Source organism: Protopterus annectens, chromosome 9.part0 (assembly GCF_019279795.1).
Source record: "Protopterus annectens isolate FY-2018-M chromosome 9.part0, PAN1.0, whole genome shotgun sequence".
Classification (NCBI taxonomy): Eukaryota; Metazoa; Chordata; order Ceratodontiformes; family Protopteridae; genus Protopterus; species Protopterus annectens.
Genome location: NC_056743.1, coordinates 1551928475 through 1551950176, shown reverse-complemented (window position 1 = coordinate 1551950176; position 21702 = coordinate 1551928475). Strand labels below are relative to the sequence as shown.

The following is a 21702-nucleotide window of genomic DNA, read 5'->3' as shown; positions in this document are numbered from 1 at the left end:
TTTATTGTAGAGTTCTTTTGGAATATACAGAGTAAGAATACTGACCAGGTTTGGGCATTTTTGAAGGTTGTACATTACAGTATGTGTCATATTTACCTGAAAGTAAGACAAGCAATGAAAGAGTTCTAACCAGACAAACTTTTTTAGGGCTAAGAAATGGTCTGGTCTGTACGGTAGGTTAGCTGCGAATTTTACAATTTTGTTATAGCACTGTTCTGGTAAGTTCATATGGGTAGTTAAGTATGGGAGCCCTGTACAGAAGGGTTGGAAGCAGGAATGCTGTGGCTATATGTACTTTTGCTTCTTCAATTAAAATTGGTTAATTCTGTAGAGAAGACCAAGTTTTTGATGTGTTTTTTTTTACTCTTTTATATGGAGATCCAATTTCATATTTTCATTAATTACTTCTAACAGCTTGTAGTGTGAAACTGTTTTAACTGTGGTCCTATTTGAAGAAATTATCGTAAAGTTTTTTTTTCTCTCTTGGAATGTTTTAGGAGTAAAGAGAAGCTTTTTCTTGGGGGGGGGGGGGAGTCAATATCAGCTAGGAGTTATAGAGTCAAGCCTCTACACAGAGGAGGGATTCCTGTGTTAATTGCTGTAACTTTTCAAAAGTTGTAACTGAACACGTGAGCATTAATTCATCTGCATACTGTACTATAGAAGAGTTTTTGGATGCTTTGTGAAGGTCATCAATGAAAATATTAAAGAGATGTCCTAGGATGGAGCCTTGTGGAACCCATATAGTTATCAGAAGGAAGGAGGAAATGTCAGTGGTCCATTTGACTGCCTGGTGTCTGTCAGATAAGCAACTGGAGAATTATGACATGGATGGACTGTCTAGTCCAAGGGAAAATAGTTTGTTTAGCGGTTTAGGATGGGTCACCATATCAAAGGGTTTTGACAGGTCAAGGAACACTGATGATACTAGTTTGCCAGTTTTATGGTGATGGCTAATGTGAGTGTATGAATTGAGGAGGGCAGTATTAGTACTGTGATGTGGCTGTGTTGGGTAGGGCAAAATATAATTTTCCAGTATAGATTTTAGTAGTTGGTGATGGATGCATATCTCTAGGAATTTGGCGGGGGGGTAGCAATGGGACGACAGCTGGTGAAGTCTGTACAGTGCCCACCTCTGTGAAGTGGCAAAATGTAGGCTTTCTTATGGGTCTACTTTAGAACAGCAAACGATCAGATGATCGAACGCTGTTAGAGTGAACACTACATGTCGAACCGGTAAAATAGCAAACGGCCAGAACAGCAAATTTTTTTCCAGGGAAACAAATCGCTGGGCCAGCCGTCCGGGTTGTGCCATTTCCTCCACTGTAGGGTGATCTCGGAGTTGGTATATTTAAGTAGGGGGTTGTAGGGGCAAAACTCCCACTTTATTTAGTGTATTTTTGGGGGGGAACAGCGTTTTTTCCCCCTGGGGAAAAAAAATCTCTGTTCTGGTTGTTCGCTGTTTTGGATTTTCGACATTTAGGGGTCGATATAACAATGTTCGATCATCTGATTGTTCATTGTTATAATATAGACCCTTTCTTATAGAGTAGGGAGACATGGCTCTCTTTTATGTGATTGATAAGAATGCTTACCAGGTAGGCTAATATACTATATGACTTTCATGGTTATAGAAGAGATGGAGTAGCTGTTTTTATGAGTAGATGGCAGGAACTTCAACAACAAGTTCAAATATAATGGAATTCATGTGCTCACCATTCCTGCAAGTGATGAATCAATCAACATCTGTACACTGTACTTTTGTTTTCGTAGCCTCTGGTAAAGCATTCCATACAGTCCTGCAGATGATCCTGCAAGCAGTGTGTTCACAGCTGTAAGCCCTGTGATTTGCCCATCTCCTTCAGCTATAAAATAGCCATGAGCTCCAATAGTGAAACCTAAAAAGCTGATCATTTGTATACAAGCTCCAAGCACTGTGAACTGAAACAAATATTACATTGTAAGCAACTATAACATTATGCTTAAAAAAACATTTAGACTTGTATGAAGAAGCATAAATATGATCTTATAAAGGTGAACATCACACTGAAGTTATTGTAATGCCTTAATTTGCTGTATTCTTCATAAATAACTCAGTTTGCTGAATTATAAAACCCGGTTATAGATTACCAGCATAATGACAGGTATAACAGCCTGTCATCTTCCTGAATGAATGTCATCAGTTTTTAGGATGTGTTTCAAAACTTGCTCTATTTATCAAATTTACTACCACTAATCACATCTCTCCTAGATGTATGTGAATTACTGAAACAAAAACATCTAATCATTACATATAATTGCACTTTCAAAGAAATGCCATTAAAACAGCCAAATACTATTAAATAATCTCCCTAATTTGGGGGCTCTGTACTCATTCCTACAGTCTCTAAATACACTAGCCTTGAGTTCACAAAAAGCCAGAAAAAAGTAAAAATAAATGTGAAATAAAAACATAAAGGGGCGCAGTGGTGCAGCGGTTAATGTTGTCGCCTAACAGCAAGAGGTTCTCTGATTCGATTCTCAGCTGGAGTGCCTTCTGTGTGGAGTTTGCATGTTCTCCTTGTGTTCCTGTGGGTTTCCTCCGGGTCCTCCAGTTTCCACCCACATTCCAAAGACATGCATCTGGAGCATTTCTCCCTGGGCCTCCACTGAAAACAGGCTCTGTGGAACCTAGTCGGACTTTCCCGGTCAACAAATGTTAAATAAAATAAAATAAAGTAGGTGTATGTAAAATACACATTTCCCCATCAAAATCAAAGGGCAGCATTCAATAAGAAAAACATATGATGTTTGATGGGATGATCACAAAATTAAAGTTATGTACTCACCATAACTATGCGTCTGTGTTTTCCATTTTCATTCTTCCTCAATGAATGGGTCTCAGATCCGACTCAGATGTTTTCTTTAGATTCTTGGATCCGACTCTCAAGCTCCTCAGAATGCCCCTTACTGTTAGATTACCTCAGACTGAGTGTGCTGCTGCTAAGTATGCCTTAGAGCATAAGTAACCAAAATAATAATAAGAAACAGTATACATACAGAATAAGGGCTCAGACTGGAAACAGTGGTTCCAATGCATCTCATCAACAAGGCCGGCCTTAGCTGAAATAGTACCCTAGGCGAAGTAGTGCTCCGGCGCCCCCTTACGCCCTACCCACAACATACTCACAAAACAACCCTATTTGAGCCACACCCACAAGTAGGTCACTCCCCAAGTAAGCCACTCCAGTAATTTCCTTAAATCATTTAAATGCATAAGAAGAAAAAGATACCTTGTAATGTAGTTAAACTGCAACTACCTTTGTGTACTTATTTCCTACTTTAAATACCAGAACTGGATCATAGTCAAATAGGGCCCTAGGCAGGGGAATAGATTGCCCTCCCCCCCCCCCCGAGCAACCCCTCCTGCAGCAGCCCCCTCCCCAGCCATTCCGGTGCTCCATTACTTGGCTATTTCTCACCACTTACCATACACACTGTTCAAATCTATCAGTGTACATACTGTTTTCTTATTTACTTCCACAATGTTTAGACATTGAAATAAAATAACACAAACACAGATAGCCATTTGCTAAACAAACAATACAGTCTTTCAATGAATACAGACTTAGCATGAGTAGTAAACTTCTCTGCCCTTGAAACTCATACTCATTGAAACGGCAAAACTCACATTCATTAAAATAGCATGAAAACCCAGATTCATAGAAAATGCATCTGGCCAGTGGAGGATTAAGTTTACCTTTGGGCTGTTTTCTAAACAGACTACTTGCACACATTTTTTAGGGCCATGCATACACGTATTTGTTTTTTTGATTCATCTTCCTGACTGTATTAAATTATATTCCTTATATATATAATACAGCACCACTTGTTAGAATGGGTTTTAAATTTGTAGTTTTAAACATTCTTTTAATAAACAATGAAACAAAATGTATGAACCAATAACTACCCATTTCAGAAAATGTCAACCATAAAAGGCCACTCAAAACTTCTGTAATTACAATCCACCAATATCACTCAATACACACAATCTCTGCAGAAGTAAAACCATCTGAATAATTCTACATTAAAGAAATCTGTAACTAATGAAGAGGTTGCTACTGACAAACAACTTTACATTTTAATGTTTTATCTACAAATTCAGTGTCTGCTGCCCTTGAAGAATTAATTGTCTATATTACATAAAAAAATTGGTAAGTTAGTTATATTGCAATAGGAAATAACAAACCAACAAGTTCATAGTTACTACGTATCTCATACAAAGGAGGACATACTCAGGAGTGTAGAACCCTTTTCCTCCTTATAATGCAAACAATCGTATAGGTACTACAATATCAGCACTCCATTTCCATGGTGTGGGGAGTAGAATCCACAGCCTTCTGCACCAAATGCAGTTTTGCTACCAACACTGCTTTCAGATTCTACAATACAGTGTGCCATTTGATAAACAAAAAACAGCTATTTGCACTTTGAAAATAGACTTAGCATGAGCAGCAGTAAACTTTCTTCATCACTTATGTTTCAGCTGTTATTTATAATTTATTATTTTTATTATGGTAAAACTAATAAAAAAATTCAAACAAGAAAAAAAATGATCTGCTTTTGGCACTACAATTATGAAGAGTATGCTCTCTTATTGTTAACACCTGATAGGAAGAGCTTGAATGTGTCCTGTGAGTTGCAGATGATGTACCCACTCCTATCAGATAAGAAAGTTATGTACTTATACAGGGAAACTAATCACCAAATCATAATATTCATAATACATAACTGTATTACAACAGAGTTACACAAAAATCCAAAGGACTGGATTTTAAGTGAGTAAAATTTGGCAATATAAAAAGGTGAATTATAGTAAGGTTCTATCACAAACTAGAAGGAGAAACAATGAAGAAGAATCAAAACCACAAACACACAGAATGCATACCACTGCAGGTGGCAAACCTACAAAAACAAAAAATGGAAAGACTACTTTTGTTAGAATTAATAGAAAATATCAAGGAGTGCACATTGACATTCAGGAAACAAACTTGAAGAGAGATACAGAAGTACGTCAGCTACAGGGAGGCAGACATCAGAAAAGCAAAAGCCTGGTGTGAGGAAACAGCAACAACCACCAAGAAGAAAGGAGAGAAAAACATGTTACAGGTGCAGAAAAAAGAAGTTATGTTCTTACCATAACGTTCCATGTGGAGTGTTCATCTCGCCTTTGTTCTTACACACGGGTTCGGAGCCGATCCTCGGCTCCGAGTCGGCCGCATAGCAAAGCTCTGCATCTTAGAGAAGCTCGAGACCAGGCTATATCCCACAATCCTCCCTGCCATTACTCAGATCTAGTTTGCAAGCAAACCAGACCAACCATAAACCTCAGGTGCTAAGGCTACACACAGCCACAAAAATCAGAGACACTATCACACTGACAAATTAACTAAAGGGTAGCGAAATATACCCCATGAGGTAAGAAACAATATACCCAGAAGGGGTTAAGGCATGTGGACCAGACTCTAGTCCTACTCGTTCTTCCAAACACGTGAGGGAGGGGAAGGGAGGGACTGTAAGAACAAAGGCGAGATGAACACTCCACATGGAACGTTATGGTAAGAACATAACTTCTTTATGTGAGAGTGTTCAATCTCGCCGTTTGTTCTTACACACGGGTAGCGTCCCTAGCTCCGTCAGCCCGAGTGACTCATGGAAGAACGTTCCTAAGCACAGTGGAACCAAACGATGTCCTGTCTTTGGAGGCTTTGTCAACCCTATAATGAGCGATGAAAGTATGTGGTTTAGACCACGTGGCTGCTGCACAAATCGTGTCCAAAGGCAGACGAGCTGCATGAGCCAAGGAAGTGGAAACGGATCTGGTAGAATGGCCCTTAGGTTTGGTGGGCAAGGCCTGATTCGACTTAGAATATACAAAGGCTATACAATCAGTAAGCCATTTAGGAAGTGTACGTTTTGTAACTGCCATGCCCTTTTTATTGTCTGCAAACGCGACAAAAAGCTGATCTGTTTTCCTGTAATCTTTAGTCCTGTCCAAATAAAATCTTAGTTGTCTGTGGACATCTAACTTGTGCAGCATATATTCCAACTTGCTGGTATGGTTTTGAAAAGGTAGGGAGTTCTATGGACTGATTAATATTCGTGACAGAACATACCTTAGGAAGGAAAGACGGATTTGTTCGCAAGGAGACTCTATCTGGGTGGAAAATTAAGTAAGGTGGTTTGACTGATAGTGCTTGCAGCTCTGAAACTCTTCGAGCTGAAGTAACAGCTACAAGAAAAAGTGTCTTCCACGACAAAAACTTCAGGAGGCAAGAAGAGGCTGGTTCAAAGGGTGGCAACATTAGTTGTGACAATAACAAATTTAAATTCCATGGGAATAAAGGGTCTCTGACGGGCGGTCGAAGATGGAAGGATCCTTTCATAAAAGCCTTACAAAGCCTGTGGGACATAATAGGAGAACCATCCTCACCAACATGGTAGTTGGATATGGCCGCCAACTGTACTCTTAGTGTGGAAGTAGAGGCTCCTTTGTGAAAAAGGATGGATAGAAATTCTAGAACTTTATGTAAAGGAGCTACCAGGGGGTACAAGTGTTGGCTAGATGCCCAGTATACAAAGCGTTTCCATTTACTCCTGTAGAGTTTTGTAGTGGAAGCCTTATGAGAGGCAACCAGAATGCGTTGAACTGCCGGAGAAAGTAGATCAGACCTGGCTAGGCAGTGAAGTGGAGCAGCCAAGCTGCCAGTTTGAGGGATAGAAGAGACGGGTGAGGAACTCCCGACAAATGGGTCAGTAGATCTGGTACTGGGTCCAGGATCCACGGTTCCTCTGTTTGATGGGCTCGAAGAAAGGGGAACCATATCTGTCGAGGCCAGAATGGGGCTATGAGTATAATTGTCCTCTCCAGGTTCCTGGCTTTCTGAAGAAATCTGGGAATCAAGGGGGTAGGTGGAAATGCATATAGGAGACCCGGGGGCCAATCGTGTATCAGTGCGTCCCTGGGGCATCCCCCGGAGGGGGTAGAAGGGCAAAATAGCTTCTGCATTTGGTATTCATCGGGGAGGCAAATAGATCGCAGCAAGGCTGGCCCCATCTGCGGAAAATTCTTTCCGCCACCTGTAGCTTGAGGGACCACTCGTGAGGTAACAGGATGGCTCTGCTCAACCTGTCCGCAATGACGTTGGATGACCCCGGGATGTGCGTTGCTATCAGAAAGCGACCCGTGGACTCTGCCCATTGCCAAATTCTCATGGTCTCTCTGCATAATGGGTAAGATCTGGTTCCCCCCTGTTTGTTTATGTACCAGACTACAGACATGCTGTCTGTCTGAACTGCTACTGTTCCTAGAGGTAGGAGGGTTTGAAAGTGTTGCAACGCCAGGAACACCGCCCTCATTTCCAGAACATTTATGTGCAGGTTGTACTCCATGTTGGACCATTCCCCTTGGACTGTTCTTCCCTGAAATAGTCCCCCCCACCCTATCAGAGAAGCGTCCGTGGTTATCGTGGCCGTCGGATTGGGTAGAACAAATGGACGACCCATAGTGAGATCTTGACTGTACACCCACCATGAGAGGTCTCGTTTGCAAGAATCTGTTATCAGAATCTCGTGCGCTAGGGGTAACTGCTGGAACGACCACTGCATGAACAGCAGCCATTGGAGGAGCCTCATGTGCAATCTCCCCATAGGGACTGCAATCAGGGACGCTGCCATGTGTCCCAAAACCTTCAAGACTAGGTTGGCCGGGGCTTTCCTGCTTCGCAGTAGAAGAAGAACCTGTTCCTTGAGGGATGAAGCCCTTATTGGAGGGAGCTTTACCAGTGTTAAACGTGAATCTAGGTCTGCTCCGATGAACGAAATATGCTGTGAGGGCAGTAAGGCAGATTTTTCGAAGTTTATGGAAATCCCTAGGTGGGAACAAAGGTTGACTGTGTAGTCTCTGACTTGTATGAGGCGACGCTCGGTGGTGGCGGTGAGGAGCCAGTTGTCCAGATAGGGAAACACCCGGAATCCTAGACGTCTCAAGTGAGACGCTACCACTGCCATGCATTTGGTGAATACCCTGGGGGCTGAGGTGAGCCCAAAGGGCAGGGCTCGAAATTGAAAGTGACTGGCTCCCAGCCGGAAGCGCAGGTGATCTCTGGACGGTCTGGCCATCTTGATGTGGTAGTACGCGCCGTTGAGATCTATCGAGCACATCCAGTCGTCCTTCTGTAAAAATGGAAGGATCGATTGAAGCGTGACCATCCGGAACTTTTCCTTCTTCACGAAGGTATTGAGATTGCTGAGATCCAAAATCGATCTCCAGTCCCCTGTCTTTTTTGGAACCTTGAGTAAGTTCCGGATTCTTTTTGGTCCGCCGGGACTGGCTGAATGACTCTTTTTTCGAGCAGCTTTGAAATTTCTCTTGCTGCTGGGCCTCGCAGATGGGGTGGCACATCTGGAAACCTTCTTTGTTGGGGTGGAGTTGACATGAAGGGGATTTTGTCTCCTCTGGTTACAATGCTTTTTACCCAAGAGTCCGAGGTGAGAGTTAGCCAGGCCTGTGGGTATAAAGCCAAGTGACCCCCGACTGCCTCCAGAGCAGGACAGTCGGGCCCCCATTCAGGAGTGCTGGAAAGGCTTACCAGGGATAGAATCCCTGTCGCCTTGGTTCTGTGGACCCCCTCTGCCGCCGGGGTGACGTCTTCCATTTCTGCCCCCCCCCTCTGCCTATGGGGGGGGGTTCACTCTGTGTGGCCTGGAAAGATCCCCGAGTTTTACGGAACCACATTTTTCCGCCTCGTTGCCCTTTGGGGTACGGTCTAGTTGGAGCGGAAAAACGGACTCCGACAGCAGACAGAGTCTTTCCTTTTTGCTCACACCGAGTTAGTGTCTCTTTCACTTTGGGCCCAAAAAGAGTGGCACCATCAAAGGGGGCGTTGGCGAAGGAAGACTTGAAGGCTTCCGCAAATGAGCACAGCCGCATCCAGGATTGTCTTCGTAGAGCAATCGCTGAAGCTGCAGCTCTACTCGATCCTTCAGCCGCATACGAGATGAGCCTCATGGATGAGTACACTATGGAGGTAAGGGTGTTAAGCTGTGTTGTTACCTTATCTGAAACAGCAGCATCTGTGTTACCCTGGAGGGTATCTCCCAGCTCCTTGATGAGATCCCTCTGCAGACGTGAAAATGTGTCAAATAGTTTAGCGAACGCATGGAAAAAGTCGCTGAACTAAAAACGCGCTTCCCATATCTGTCCATAGTCCTAGAATCCTTATTAGGAGGATGAACAGAAGAGGAAGACTCAGACATCTCCTTTTTAGTGGCTGCAGCCACCACCATAGCGTCGACCGGGACTCCCTTGGTGAGATAAGCCTTGTCCTGGGGAGCGGTGATAAACTTGCTTGGTTTTCGAGGGACCGGTTCCACTGTGTCCGGTGTCTCCCACGCCCTTTGAGCAATTAAATCCATTAATTCATCGAAGGGCGGAGTAACCCAGGAGGTAGAAGGTTGAGCACCAAAAGCCTTCAGCAACACCGACTCGTCCTCAGTGGGGGCTAGGGACTGCCAATCACCCCTCTGTTTTAAGATCTCCAAGATGTCCGCAAATGAGACATCCTCAGAGGGGGATTTTGGGGACCCCACTGCCCCATCCAAGTCAGTGTCAGATGTTAGAGATTCCTGGGGAATCCAAGTGCCTCCTCTTGCACAGTCTTTTCCTCGGAACCTCATCGGAGGGGGCTTCCGGTGAGGCCTCCGAGGAACAGGGGGCACCCTCTGGGGGTGGCTGAGGCAATGGTGCTCTACGCTTTGGATGGGTCGTGGGGGCAGAAACAGAGAGCGGCCCCTTAGGGGAGGGAGAAGACGCCTCCGATGAAGTGGTTGTCTGTGTAGACAAAACCTTCCTCATAAGGTCAAAAACCCCTGAACCCCGGGCCGAGGACTCCTCTGGTTCCGAAGAACATGGAAGGATCCCAGACACGGGGCCCATGGGCCTCGACCCCGAGAACGGAGCCGAGACAATCTGCGCCGAGGCCCCGAGAGGGAGAGTCGGCACCGAAAGGTTGGTACGACTCTCGGTCCCGGAACCGAGGAGAGATCGTCGACTCACCTACAGGTTCCGAAGGAGTCGAAGTCAATGATGTTGATCATGCAATGGACGGTTTCGGCACCGAGGGCTCCACTATCATCGGCTCATCCTCTCCCAGCTCCGAAGACTGGATGGGTCTCGAAGGAGGACCTATTGGAGATAAAGGGAGGCCTTCTAGTTTCGACACCAATTGGGAGGAAACTGCAATCAACTTGGAAAGGGCCATGTTCTCCATAAGTTTCTGCACGACACGATCCACATCTGTATCGGATAACGGTCTGGAAGATCGGGTCGAAGGAGCTGAAGATGGCACCAACCGAAGAATGGAAGGTGGCGGTAGCTCCGACACCGGTTCCAAGACCTGGGGCTCAGTGAAAGATAAACGTTCGACGCTCGGCCCCGAAGTCTGTGGAACCGGCGAACGAACTTTCGAAGATGAACTCGGAGCCGATGACATGGGCTCCGACATCTTCGACCCCTTCGAGGACTTAGAGGCCTGGTCCGACTTGTCCAAAGCCTCCTGGAAGGCAGGCTTAAGTAGTCCCCTATCTATAAGTTTCCTGCGTCTATCTGTCATGACCCTCCCACTGAAGGAATGGCATATAGAGCAATCCTCTTGCTGGTGGAGAGGTCCCAGACAGTAGACGCAGGAAGTGTGGTTGTCAGTGATGGACATTTTCTGCCCACACTGGCATCTTTTAAAACCGGATTTGGCTTTTTCTGACATAACCGGTAGTAAGACACTTTACTATGAAAAATTTAAAACACTAGCTATAACAAGTAATAACTATAAGAAAATATTTATATTGCTATAAGTGATAAGAAGAGGTAGGCCACAAAAGGGAACCTATGAAAAAATGACAGGACGAATTACAATAACACACACACACACTAGTACTAATCAAAAACTAACTTCTCAAGAACTATAAGAACTTTTTAAAGTAGAAAGATAACAATCTTATCTGAATATAACAACATTTTCTCTGGTCCGAGCTCTCGTCGATGTGATCCGTTGCAGCGGCAAACTAGATCTGAGTAATGGCAGGGAGGATTGTGGGATATAGCCTGGTCTCGAGCTTCTCTAAGATGCAGAGCTTTGCTATGCGGCCGACTCGGAGCCGAGGATCGGCTCCGAACCCGTCTGTAAGAACAAACGGCGAGATTGAACACTCTCACATCAGTGAACATAAGCCATCAAAAGGTACTGAATTTAGACAAATGGGAATTAATTTGAAGCTAGATCACTACAGAAAGGCAGACATAATGAACAGCTACGTCTGATTTGAGCAACAATTATGAAAACGATTAAAGAGTAGCTGGTTCTACAATGGTGGTGGACTGTTTTGACAAAATATCTGGGCCATATTGGGGATTCTAGAATTTTAAAATGAAAAAAGAGGAAAATTAGTGAACCCCATTCCCAATCACTTGAATAAGATGGGTCGTGATTAGATGGTGATTCTTTACTGTTGAAGAAAAGATTGGATTTACCTTCAAAAGACAGGCCTGCAGAAAGAGAAGGGAAACTACAAACCAGTTAGCCAGACAGCTGTTGTAAAATGAAAAGGAAGTCACTTCAGAAGGCTGGAAATACTTCCTGAATATATCAACTTGTGAAGCACAGGACTCAAGTCTCCAGATTTTTTGATGTTGTGATCCTGATCCTTAGCCCTAACCTTAACCCTAAGAAGTATATGGATGTGGATGTAAAGATTCTACAGGTAAGTAAATAACATATCCCATCCATCCATAAAGCCTTTTTCCCCACCTTTGCACTTCTCGTCAGTGTGTCACATCGACATTAAATATACCTCACAAAAATTAATGTAGAAATTAGAGATGTTTGTGGTGGATTACAACACTGTCGACAGCCTTGGTAAAAACAATAGCTGTGTTAAAGGACATACAAAGTAATGGCAGAGGGTACTGACAAGGCAATTAAGGTCCATCAGCTGACTCTATCTTGTACACTCTATGAACAAGGAAATAGGGATGTAGTGAGAAAAGGAATGTCACTAGAGATGCTGCAGAAGGTTAATGAAAATGTCCATGAATCTCAAACGATGAACAATCATTTGAAATCTGTCCTTAATGATATCTTGAAGTGGCCCAGTGGTGCGATCACCTAATGTTACTGTTCTAATAATCATTCCGTACTTCAGCGCAGCTGGACACTCCTTGGTTTAGTTCCAACACTATGGCCCTTTTGTCCCACTATTATTGCTAACATTACCAGAAAAGCCACCTATCCGCCAACATCTGTTTTCTCTTATGCTACTCTAGGACTCTCGATTTTTCTTATACTGTCTTCTTCGCTTCCAGGCTCAATGTCACTTCTTCTGAGCTGAAAATATTAAGCTTACTCTCAACAAAACTAGATGATCATAATTTAGGTAAGTGGTTGTGATTACTGGATCATTAAAAACCCACGTCCATGAACCTGAAAACTTCTTCCTGAACTGGTGTGACTTTGGATGTGATTGTATTTATTAATGAAGTGGCAAAGGGCAAACCTCATTGTATGTGGATGGTGAAAGACTTACTAACTAGATCACAAAGAGATTTTTTTAAATGTTTTTTGTAATGATACTTGCAGATACAAGATGTTGACAGATACAGGGTGTCCTCATTTAGTCATAATTATGAAACTATGAAACTCCCAGGGGTGGGGTGTAGGGCAAAACCCTCCTCATTCCAGTGTTGGGGGACATGTACCTGTACCTCTGCTGGTAACAATCAGTTCTGGGATTCCTGCATCTTGTATGCAAGAAGGCATTACTCTTATCAATGGCCCACTTGGAGGAATGGTCCTTCAGTCTGCCATCCAAGATCATACATAAACACACCAGCTTTTGAAAATGGACATCACTGTATATCACTGTATTTTCTCAGTAGCAGTGGACTCTTATGTGGATAGAAGCTTTGTAGTAGTGTCAGTCAGTGTTCGCCTCATGTACAACCTACATTATTTTTTAGTTCTTTCAGAGGAATAGAATAACTGACATAATTCATACTATGTAAATGTTTACCCAATGACATACAATTAGAAATGTAAAACAAAGATGTAAGACACCTAAAAGTATGCAATTGCTATTAGTAATATAAATGTACTGATTACTGTTCTCTGTTTTTCTTTTCAAATTTTCTCACTAGATTTCCTTTGAAAATGGTCTCTGCCCTTAGGATTTTCCTGGTCATGAAACTTTAAATGAATAAATACATGCATACATAGAGATATCAGCAAATAAACACATAACGCCTTTGTAAATAACATAAAAAATGCAAAAATATTTTTTTTCCTACAGATTTCATACAGATCTGCAAAACAGTAAAATGTACACATCTACACGGAGAGCATGGAACCAAAGTTGGTAACTGATAGCTTAGATTCAATTAAAAATGTAAATAAATGCATCTCATTATGAAAATTCACAGATATGGTAGATTAGGAGGGGTGGAGTGCAGTATTTTAAACAAAATAAGCAAAAGAAGATCTTGGGAATGCATTTATTTTGGATGAAATTAAATTTAAAAAAATTAAGAAAACCAGAGTTATGCTGTGACACACAAATGGGATTACCAATACAAAGAAAAAATGTTGTACCTCTCTTTACACACACAGTGAGATCCCAACTTAAGTGCTGCCATTCTGCAGACACCAACGACAGAAAGGATGAAGCTGTCTATAGGAACATATAGTTCACGGCAAAAGCAGTAAGAAGAGAGAGCAAACAAATGTAGGCTATAGATGTTTGAAGAACTGTGGGAGAGGAAAAACATAACAGAAATACTCAGGAATTTTAAAGTTGATAGCACAAGAGATTTAATACCTTTCTGAAAATGAACTACATGTGAAAAACATTTTAATTGAGGTTGTGAGAAGATCTGAGCAATTCAAGTGTGGAAAAAAAGTGCACAGAAAGGGTTGAAGATTCATGGAACAACCTTTGGAAACAATGTAGATTGCAGAAGCTGTGAGGAAATATAAGTCGGCATAGAACACCCATAAAGTTGTTTGGAAAAAATGTAGATTGCAGAAGCTGTGAGGAAATATAAGTCGGCATAGAACACCCATAAAGTTGTTTTGGAAATTATTATCGGTTGAGCAATACAAATTACCTTACAATGATGGCATATTCAAGGGGGAGGTTCATAGGCAGACTAAATGATTGCTTATTCTGTCATCACATGCAGACATTCTACATTTAATTCAAAATGCCCATCAAATCAGCAGCATTTAAATACCCCATTAGTCACTTTCAATAATTTCCTTATAATACAAAAGAAAAATAATCACAGCTCCAAAATGTAGCAAATAGCCTGCAACATCCGAACTCCACCAAATTTAAAAAACAAAACTGGTCACATTTCAATTTCTCTGCTAGAAAATTAACTACAAAATGCTAACAAACTGTACAGTATGGAATTCTGATTTTACATAAAGAGCTGCTAATAGCTCAGCATCTGTTCAATGTTGAGGAATGAGCCGATTTTAACTCAAGTTTACCTTAAATATACATCAAAGGTATAAGTATTTTTCTTAACAGTTACGTAAGATAAGTATTGGTTCTTTGGCTTGGCATTACATCCACTGCTTAATCGAAACAGTAAGTGATGGGATTACATCCACTGCTTAATCGAAACAGTAAGCGATGGGATTCAAACACAAAACATTCTTTTATAATTTCTATGCCAATGTAGCTAGTTTTGGGGAGGGAACAGCAAAGCACAGGGTGCATGCACATCATGTTGCACTGTGCATTTCTTAAGTTGTTTTGCGAGTTTTACAACATTTAAATTTGACTATTGCTTCCATTTAAATCTCTCACCTGTTTCAGGCACTCCTGCTGCTTTTCAGGTCCCCCACACGGCCCCACAGCAGTCTTTATATCAGTGTCGGTGTACGTGTGAATGACGCGCATGTACTTCTCCTTAAAGGTAGTGGAACGAAGATTTTTTTTTCTTTTGTAGTTGTTGAAGCTTCCTGGCGACGCTGCAGGTATAAAAGTGGGAGGGCACTCGCCCCTCCCCTTCGTTCGGCGCCCTATGGTTTATTTATACATTTTAATTAATGTACTTTTCTTATTATGCGTTCGCATAATAAGAAAAGTAAATTAATTAAAATAAATAAACGAACACAAACTGCGCCCTTTACTTGGCCGGCCTGTATGGCGCCCTAGGTGGTTGTCTAGTTCGCCTATGCCTAAGGATGACTCCCAAAGGATAAAGAGGGAGGGAGGGAAGTTGAGGAAGAATGAAAATGGACAACACAGATGCATAGTTATGGTAAGTACATAACTTTAATATCTAATGCTGTCATTTTCATTCGTTCCTCAACAAATGGGACAGAGTCCTCAGCTACAATAATCTTGGGTGACCCTCATGGAAGGATAGTCCGGACAACCGCAGAACCAAAAGCAGCCCTGTTCTTGCAGATGATATCCAATTTGTAATGAGCAACACAAGTATGAGAATTGGACCAAGTGGCCACAGCACAAATATCATCAGTGGAAGCCCTGGTCCAAAAAGCAGATGATGTAGCCATGGATCTAGGTGAATGAGCTTTTGGAGGTTTTGGTAATGACAATCATCTCAGAGAACAGACAAAGGAAATGCAATATGTTTCCATCTGGCTAGGGTAACTTTGGATACTGGTTTTCTCAACTTGTTTTTGGGAAAGGAAATGAACAGCTGATCAGTTTTTCTAAAGTCTTATGTTCTATTGAGGTAAAAACAAAGCTGTCTATGTACATCTAAAACATGGAGCATGTATTCTCCCTTATTTTCAGCTTTTGGAAAGAAGACTAGCAAAATGATTGTTTGATTTATATTTGACTCAGAGACAACTTTTGGCAAAAAGAAAGGGTTTGTACGTAAAGTCACTCTGTCTCTGTGAAAAATCAAATAAGGTGGGTTTGAAGAGAGTGCATGGAGTTCAGAAACTCACTTCACAGATGTAATAGCTACAAGAAAAAGAAGTTATGTACCTACCATAACGTTCCATGTTAGTTGTCTTCATCTCGCCTTCTTTCTTGCTGGTTGGGATCGGAGGTGATCCTTGGCTCTGACTCGGCCATCTTCTATAGCTTGAGAGCTGTTTACTGGCTCGAGGCTACCCCCTTATCTGGTTGAGACAGCGTCCCTAGCACCTACAATCCTGGGCGGCTCATTGGAACAGACTCTTCAGAACAGTGGAACCTAAGTCAGCTCTGCTCCTGGAGACCATATCTAGCTTGTAAGGAGAAATAAAGGTATAAGGATTTGCCCACGTAGCAGCTGCACAGATAGAATTCATGGGCAACCTAGATTGGAAGGCTACAGAGGTGGCCAAAGCCCTAGTAGAATGACCTTTTGGTTTGATAGGCAACTCTTTGTTTCTCAATTGATAAATGAAAGTAATAATGTGAGACAACCACCTGGATAAGGTTACTTTGGAAACTGGGAGACCTTGTTTGCCTAGAGCGTAGGAAAGGAATAGTTGGTCCAACTTCCTTATATCCTTAGTCCTATGCAAGTAAAACCGCAATTGTCTATGAACGACCAATTGGTGTAATTTGTATTCTGCCTTGTTGGTGTGGTTAGGGAAAAGCACAGGAAGGTCTATAGATTGGTTTAAATTGTTTTCTGAGTAGACTTTCAGAAGGAACGAGGGATTAGTCCTCAGAGCAACACTGTCCTTATGAAAAACCAAGTATGGAGGATGAACACATAGTGCCTGAAGTTCAGAGACGCGTCTGGCTGAAGTAATTGCTACCAGAAAAAGTGTTTTCCAAGATAGAAACTTAATGGAGCAGGATGCTGCAGGTTCAAAGGGGGGCATAATTAAGGAGGTTAGTACCAAATTAAGGTCCCAAGGAGGAGGGGGATCTCTCACTGGAGGTCTAAGGAGAGTAGTCCCTCTTAAAAAGGCTTTACAGAGCTTATGAGACATAATGTTTGAATTAGACAACCCAACATGAAAGTTAGAAATGGCCGACAATTGAACCCTGATTGTAGCAGAAGCGGACCCAGAATGAAAAAGTTGTGCTAGGAACTCCAAAATTTCGTGGACTGGGGCTGAAAAAAGATCTACATTTCTAGCCTCTGCCCAACAAGAAAAACGTTTCCATTTGCTAGCATAAGTCTTTCTAGTTGTGGACTTGTGAGAGGAGACAATAATCTCACACACGGCCGGGGAAATGCTGGGAAGCCTGGCTAAGGTTGGAAGTGGAGCAACCAAGCTGTGAGCTGGAGTGTTTGGAGGGATTGATGCAGCCCACCTGACTGATGAATCAGTAGGTCTGGAATCGGATCCAGAGTCCAGGGCTGATCGAGAAGGTAATGGTGCAGGAACGGAAACCATATCTGTCGAGGCCAGTAGGGGGCAATGAGGATCATTTTGCAACCCAACGATATTGCTCTCTGTATAAGTTTCGGTATCAGGGGAAACGGAGGGAAGGCATAAAGAAGTCCCTGAGGCCAATCGTGGACTACAGCGTCTCTGGGTGTGTGACCTGGAAGCGGAAGAAGGGAGAAGTAGTTGCTGCATTTGCTGTTGAAGGGAGTGGCATAAAGATCGCAGCAAGGCTGTCCCCATTTGCAGAAGATCAGATCCGCAACTACCTGATTCAGAGACCACTCGTGAGGCATGAGAATAGCTCTGCTGAGCCTGTCCGCTATGACGTTGGACCTCCCAGGGATGTGAGTCGCAATCAGAAATCGTTGGGAAGAAATCGCCCACTGCCAGAGTCTGAGTGCTTCTCGACATAGGGGGTAGGACTTGGTTCTGCCCTGCTTGTTGATGTACCAGACCACTGACATGTTGTCCGTTTGAATTACAATGGTCCCAGATGGGAAGAGTTTGCAATGCTAGGAGCACGGCTCTCATTTCTAGGACCTTTATATGCAGGTGGTACTCATGAGGCTGCCAAGTGCCTTGGGCTGTCCTGCCCTGATAATGCCCCCCACCCTATCAGGGGAGGCATCTGTGGTCACCGTGGCAACCGGAGGGGGCTGAATGAAGGGGCTGCCCTGAGTCACTAGTGGGGAGACCATCCACCAGGAAAGGTGCCTTTTGCATGCTTCTGTAATCATGATCATGTGAGACATGGGCAGCTGTTGGAAAGACCACTGTGTGAACAGAAACCACTGAAGGATCCACATGTGAAAGCTGGCCAGTGTAATTAGAAGAATTGCCGCTGCCATGGAACCCAGAGTTTGAAGGACGAACCTGACTTGGATCCTTTTGCTCTGCATTAGAATTTGTACTTGCTGGCGAATTGTAGACACCCTTTCTGGCAGTAGCCTTGCGGACATGTTCTTTGTGTCTAAGTCTGCTCCTATATAGGTGATAGATTGACAGGGCAACAAGGCAGATTTTTCGAACTTTACTGTAATGCCTAGCTGGGAGCAGATTGTGATAGTGTAGTCCCTGGCTTGCAGAAGTTGATGCCTGGTAGTAGCAGTGAGGAGCCAGTCGTCTAGATATGGAAACACCTGGAATCCTCGACATCTCAGGTGAGCTGTGACCGCTGCCATACATTTGGTGAACACCCTGGGGGCTGTGGTGAGACCAAAGGGCAGAGCTCTGAACTGGTAATGACTGGCTCCCAGCCAGAAGCGAAGGAATCTCCTGGAGCACCTGTCCATTTTGATGTGGTAGTATGCATCCTGAAGATCTAGGGAGCACATCCAATTGTCCTGACCCAGAAAGGGTAGAATGGACTGTAGCATGATCATCCGAAACTTTGTTCTTTGAACAGACTTGTTTAGTCTGCTGAGATCCAGAATCGGTCTCCAGTCCCTGTCTTTTTTGGTACCAAAAAGAACCTTGAGTAAGTTGCAGATCCAGGTTGGCCTGCCGGGACTTCCTGGATGACTCTTTTTTCTAGCAGTCTTGAAACTTCTATGACTGCTTGGTCCCTCAGATTGGGTGGAACATCTGGAAGGGATTTGCTCGACGGTAAGGGGGGTTGAGAGAAGGGAATTTTGTAACCTCCGGATATAACTGACCATACCCATTTGTCTTGCATTAAATTTTGCCAGGCTTTTGGGTACAGTGAAAGTCTTCCCCCGACTGCCTCCAGAGGCAGGCAGCTGGGAAACTCTTCAGGGATGCTGAAAGGGCTTCTAAGAGAAGGATTCTCTGTTGCCCTGGTTCTGCGGACCCCCTCTGCCATGAGGGCGGCGTCTATTGTTGTTATTTCCCCCTCTGCCCCTGGAGGAAAAATCGCTACGTGTGTCAGGCGAGGCTCCCTGGGATTTTCGGAACCACATTTTACCACTCTTCTGACCCTTGAGGTATGGTCTGGAAGGAGTGGAAAAATGGACTCCCACGGCAGAGAGAGTCTTGCCTTCTTGCTCACACCTAGTCAAAGTGTCTTTCACCTGTGGTCCAAAAAGAAAGGAACCATCAAAGGGGGTGTTGGTGAATGACACTCTAAAGGGTTCCGCAAAGTTACACAGCCGCATCCATGCATGTCTCCTAAGGGCCACGCCCGTACCTGTAGCTCTACTCGCACCATCGGCTGCATAAGAAATGAGCATCATGGAGGAGTTGACTACAGAATTAAGGGTCACCAGCTGGGAAGCCACTTTAGCTTGAGCCCACTCCGCTGATGGATCTTGAAGGGTATCTCTGAGCTCTTTAAGGTGATCCCTCTGAAGCTGAGTAAAATGGCATAAGTAGTTCAGTGACCTCATAGAAAAGGTCACTGAAGCAAGCATTTGCTTCCCGTATCTGTCCATGGTCCTAGACTCCTTCTTAGGAGGATGGACAGACGAAGAGGTTTCCGCTAACTCTTTTTTGGTGGCTGCTGCTACCACCATGGCATCAACAGGAACACCTTTGGTAAGGAACTGCTTGTCATGGGGTGCTGTGATAAACTTGCCAGGTCTCCTCGGAGTTGGTTCCACTGTATCCGGGGCTGACCAAGCCTTTCGAGCCACCACAGACATAAGTGGATCAAAAGGCAGAGAAACCCAGGAGGTGGAAGGTCGGGAACCGAACACATCCAGGAATACAGACTCGTCCTTGGTAGGGGCTAGGGGATTCCAGTTCCCGCTCTGCTTAAGCATTTCGAGGATGTCCGAAAAGGAAACATCTTCAGAGGGGGATCTCGGGGACCCTTCCGAATCATCTAAGTCTGTATCCAAAATGACAGACTCAGGGGAGTCAATGTGCTTCTTCTTGCACTTCTTCTTAAGAGGGGGCTCCTCTGAATGTTCAGGGGGAGGCCTCGGAAGAAGAGGAAACACCCAATGGGGTGCCCTGGAGTGCCGGTTCCCCACGCTTGGGGTCTGGAGGAGGAGCAGAGGTTGGCACAGGCACTACAGGGGACGAGCCGATGGGGCCGATAGTGGAGCTGACTCAGTGGCCAGCACACTCCTCATGACATCAAAGGCGTCCCTGCCACGATGCAGAGAAGGCTCCATTTCCGAGGAAATCGGAATCCTTCTCCGCACCGAGGGAGATGGCTCCGAGGCCGATGTAGGAGCCGAGCTCACCTGCGCCGAAGCTCTGAGAGGGAAAACGGGGTCAGACAAGGGTCCGATGCCACTCGCCCCTTCGGAGCCGACGAGGGTGTCCCGGCGCCCAGATCCCTCGATGGACGGCACCATTGAGGGAATCGGAGCCGACGACGGAACCGAAGGAGATAAAGTTATCAGAGCTGACAGTTCCACTACTCAATCCCCAATGAACTCCGGCTCCGAGCTCAATGGAGTCGGAGGAGGAACATCGATAGAAGTGGACGGAGCCGACACCTGTTGAGGGCTGGACAACATCTTGGCAAGTGCCTGTGACTTTTGCAACCTACTGACCACTCTCTCCACGTCGTGATCCGAGAGCCTAGAGGATCGAGAGGAGTGAGAAGATCTGTGACTGCGCTCACTTTGCAGCAGGGGAGACTGAGGAGCCGAATGTATCGATTCCAGAGAAGGGGACCTCAGCCTCTTGTGGCTCCACGAAGGCTCCAAAGTTTCTGATGGAGCCGACGGGGAGATAGTCTTATCGGTTCCAGCTGGAACCGAAGTAGCAGGTAGAGTCTGAACCAAAGATGGCTCCGAACTTGGAGCCGATGATTTGGTAGATTTAGGGGATTTCACAGGCTGAGTCTTGGCCGGTGAATCCTGGGGATTTAAAAGGCCCCTAAGAATAAGCTTATTCTTACACTCCTGCAGAACTCTTGGACTAAATGCATGGCAGATAGAAAAAGAGTCCTGCAGGTGCACAGCGCCTAAACAATAGACGCAAGAAGTGTGCCCATCTGTCAGACATTTTCTGACAGCATGAGTCACACTTCTTGAACCAAGACACCTTGGATTCTTTGGACATCCTGTAACAAAAAATACAATAATAGCTAACCAATCAAAATACAGTCTAAAGAGAAAAACACAGTACACTACAAACTAAAGCTAAAGTTTTTTTTTTTTTTTTTTTTTTTTTTTAAATAGGAAAGCCTCTAACTCAAACAGCTAGCCTATAAAGAAGATAGAAGGAAAGCCTCTAACTTAAATGGCTAACCTGACAGGAATAAGGAGGGGGGAGGGGGAGCTCTCTCTAAATTAAACGAGTTCTAAAGGGAAGGGAAGGAAGCTACAAATACACACTTAGTTAACACAACAAATATAAGACTAAAAACTAACAA

General features: G+C 44.0%; 1 protein-coding gene across 1 annotated transcript in view; it reads right to left on the bottom strand.

Moving 5' to 3' along the window:
* Nucleotides 1–21702, bottom strand: part of LOC122810718 (ammonium transporter 1 member 3-like) — a 998780-nt gene that overhangs the window by 54603 nt on the left and 922475 nt on the right. The window contains exon 6 of the mRNA XM_044082282.1: nt 1717–1941. Coding sequence (XP_043938217.1) covers nt 1717–1941 — 225 coding nt within the window. The remainder of the gene's footprint in view (nt 1–1716; nt 1942–21702) is intronic.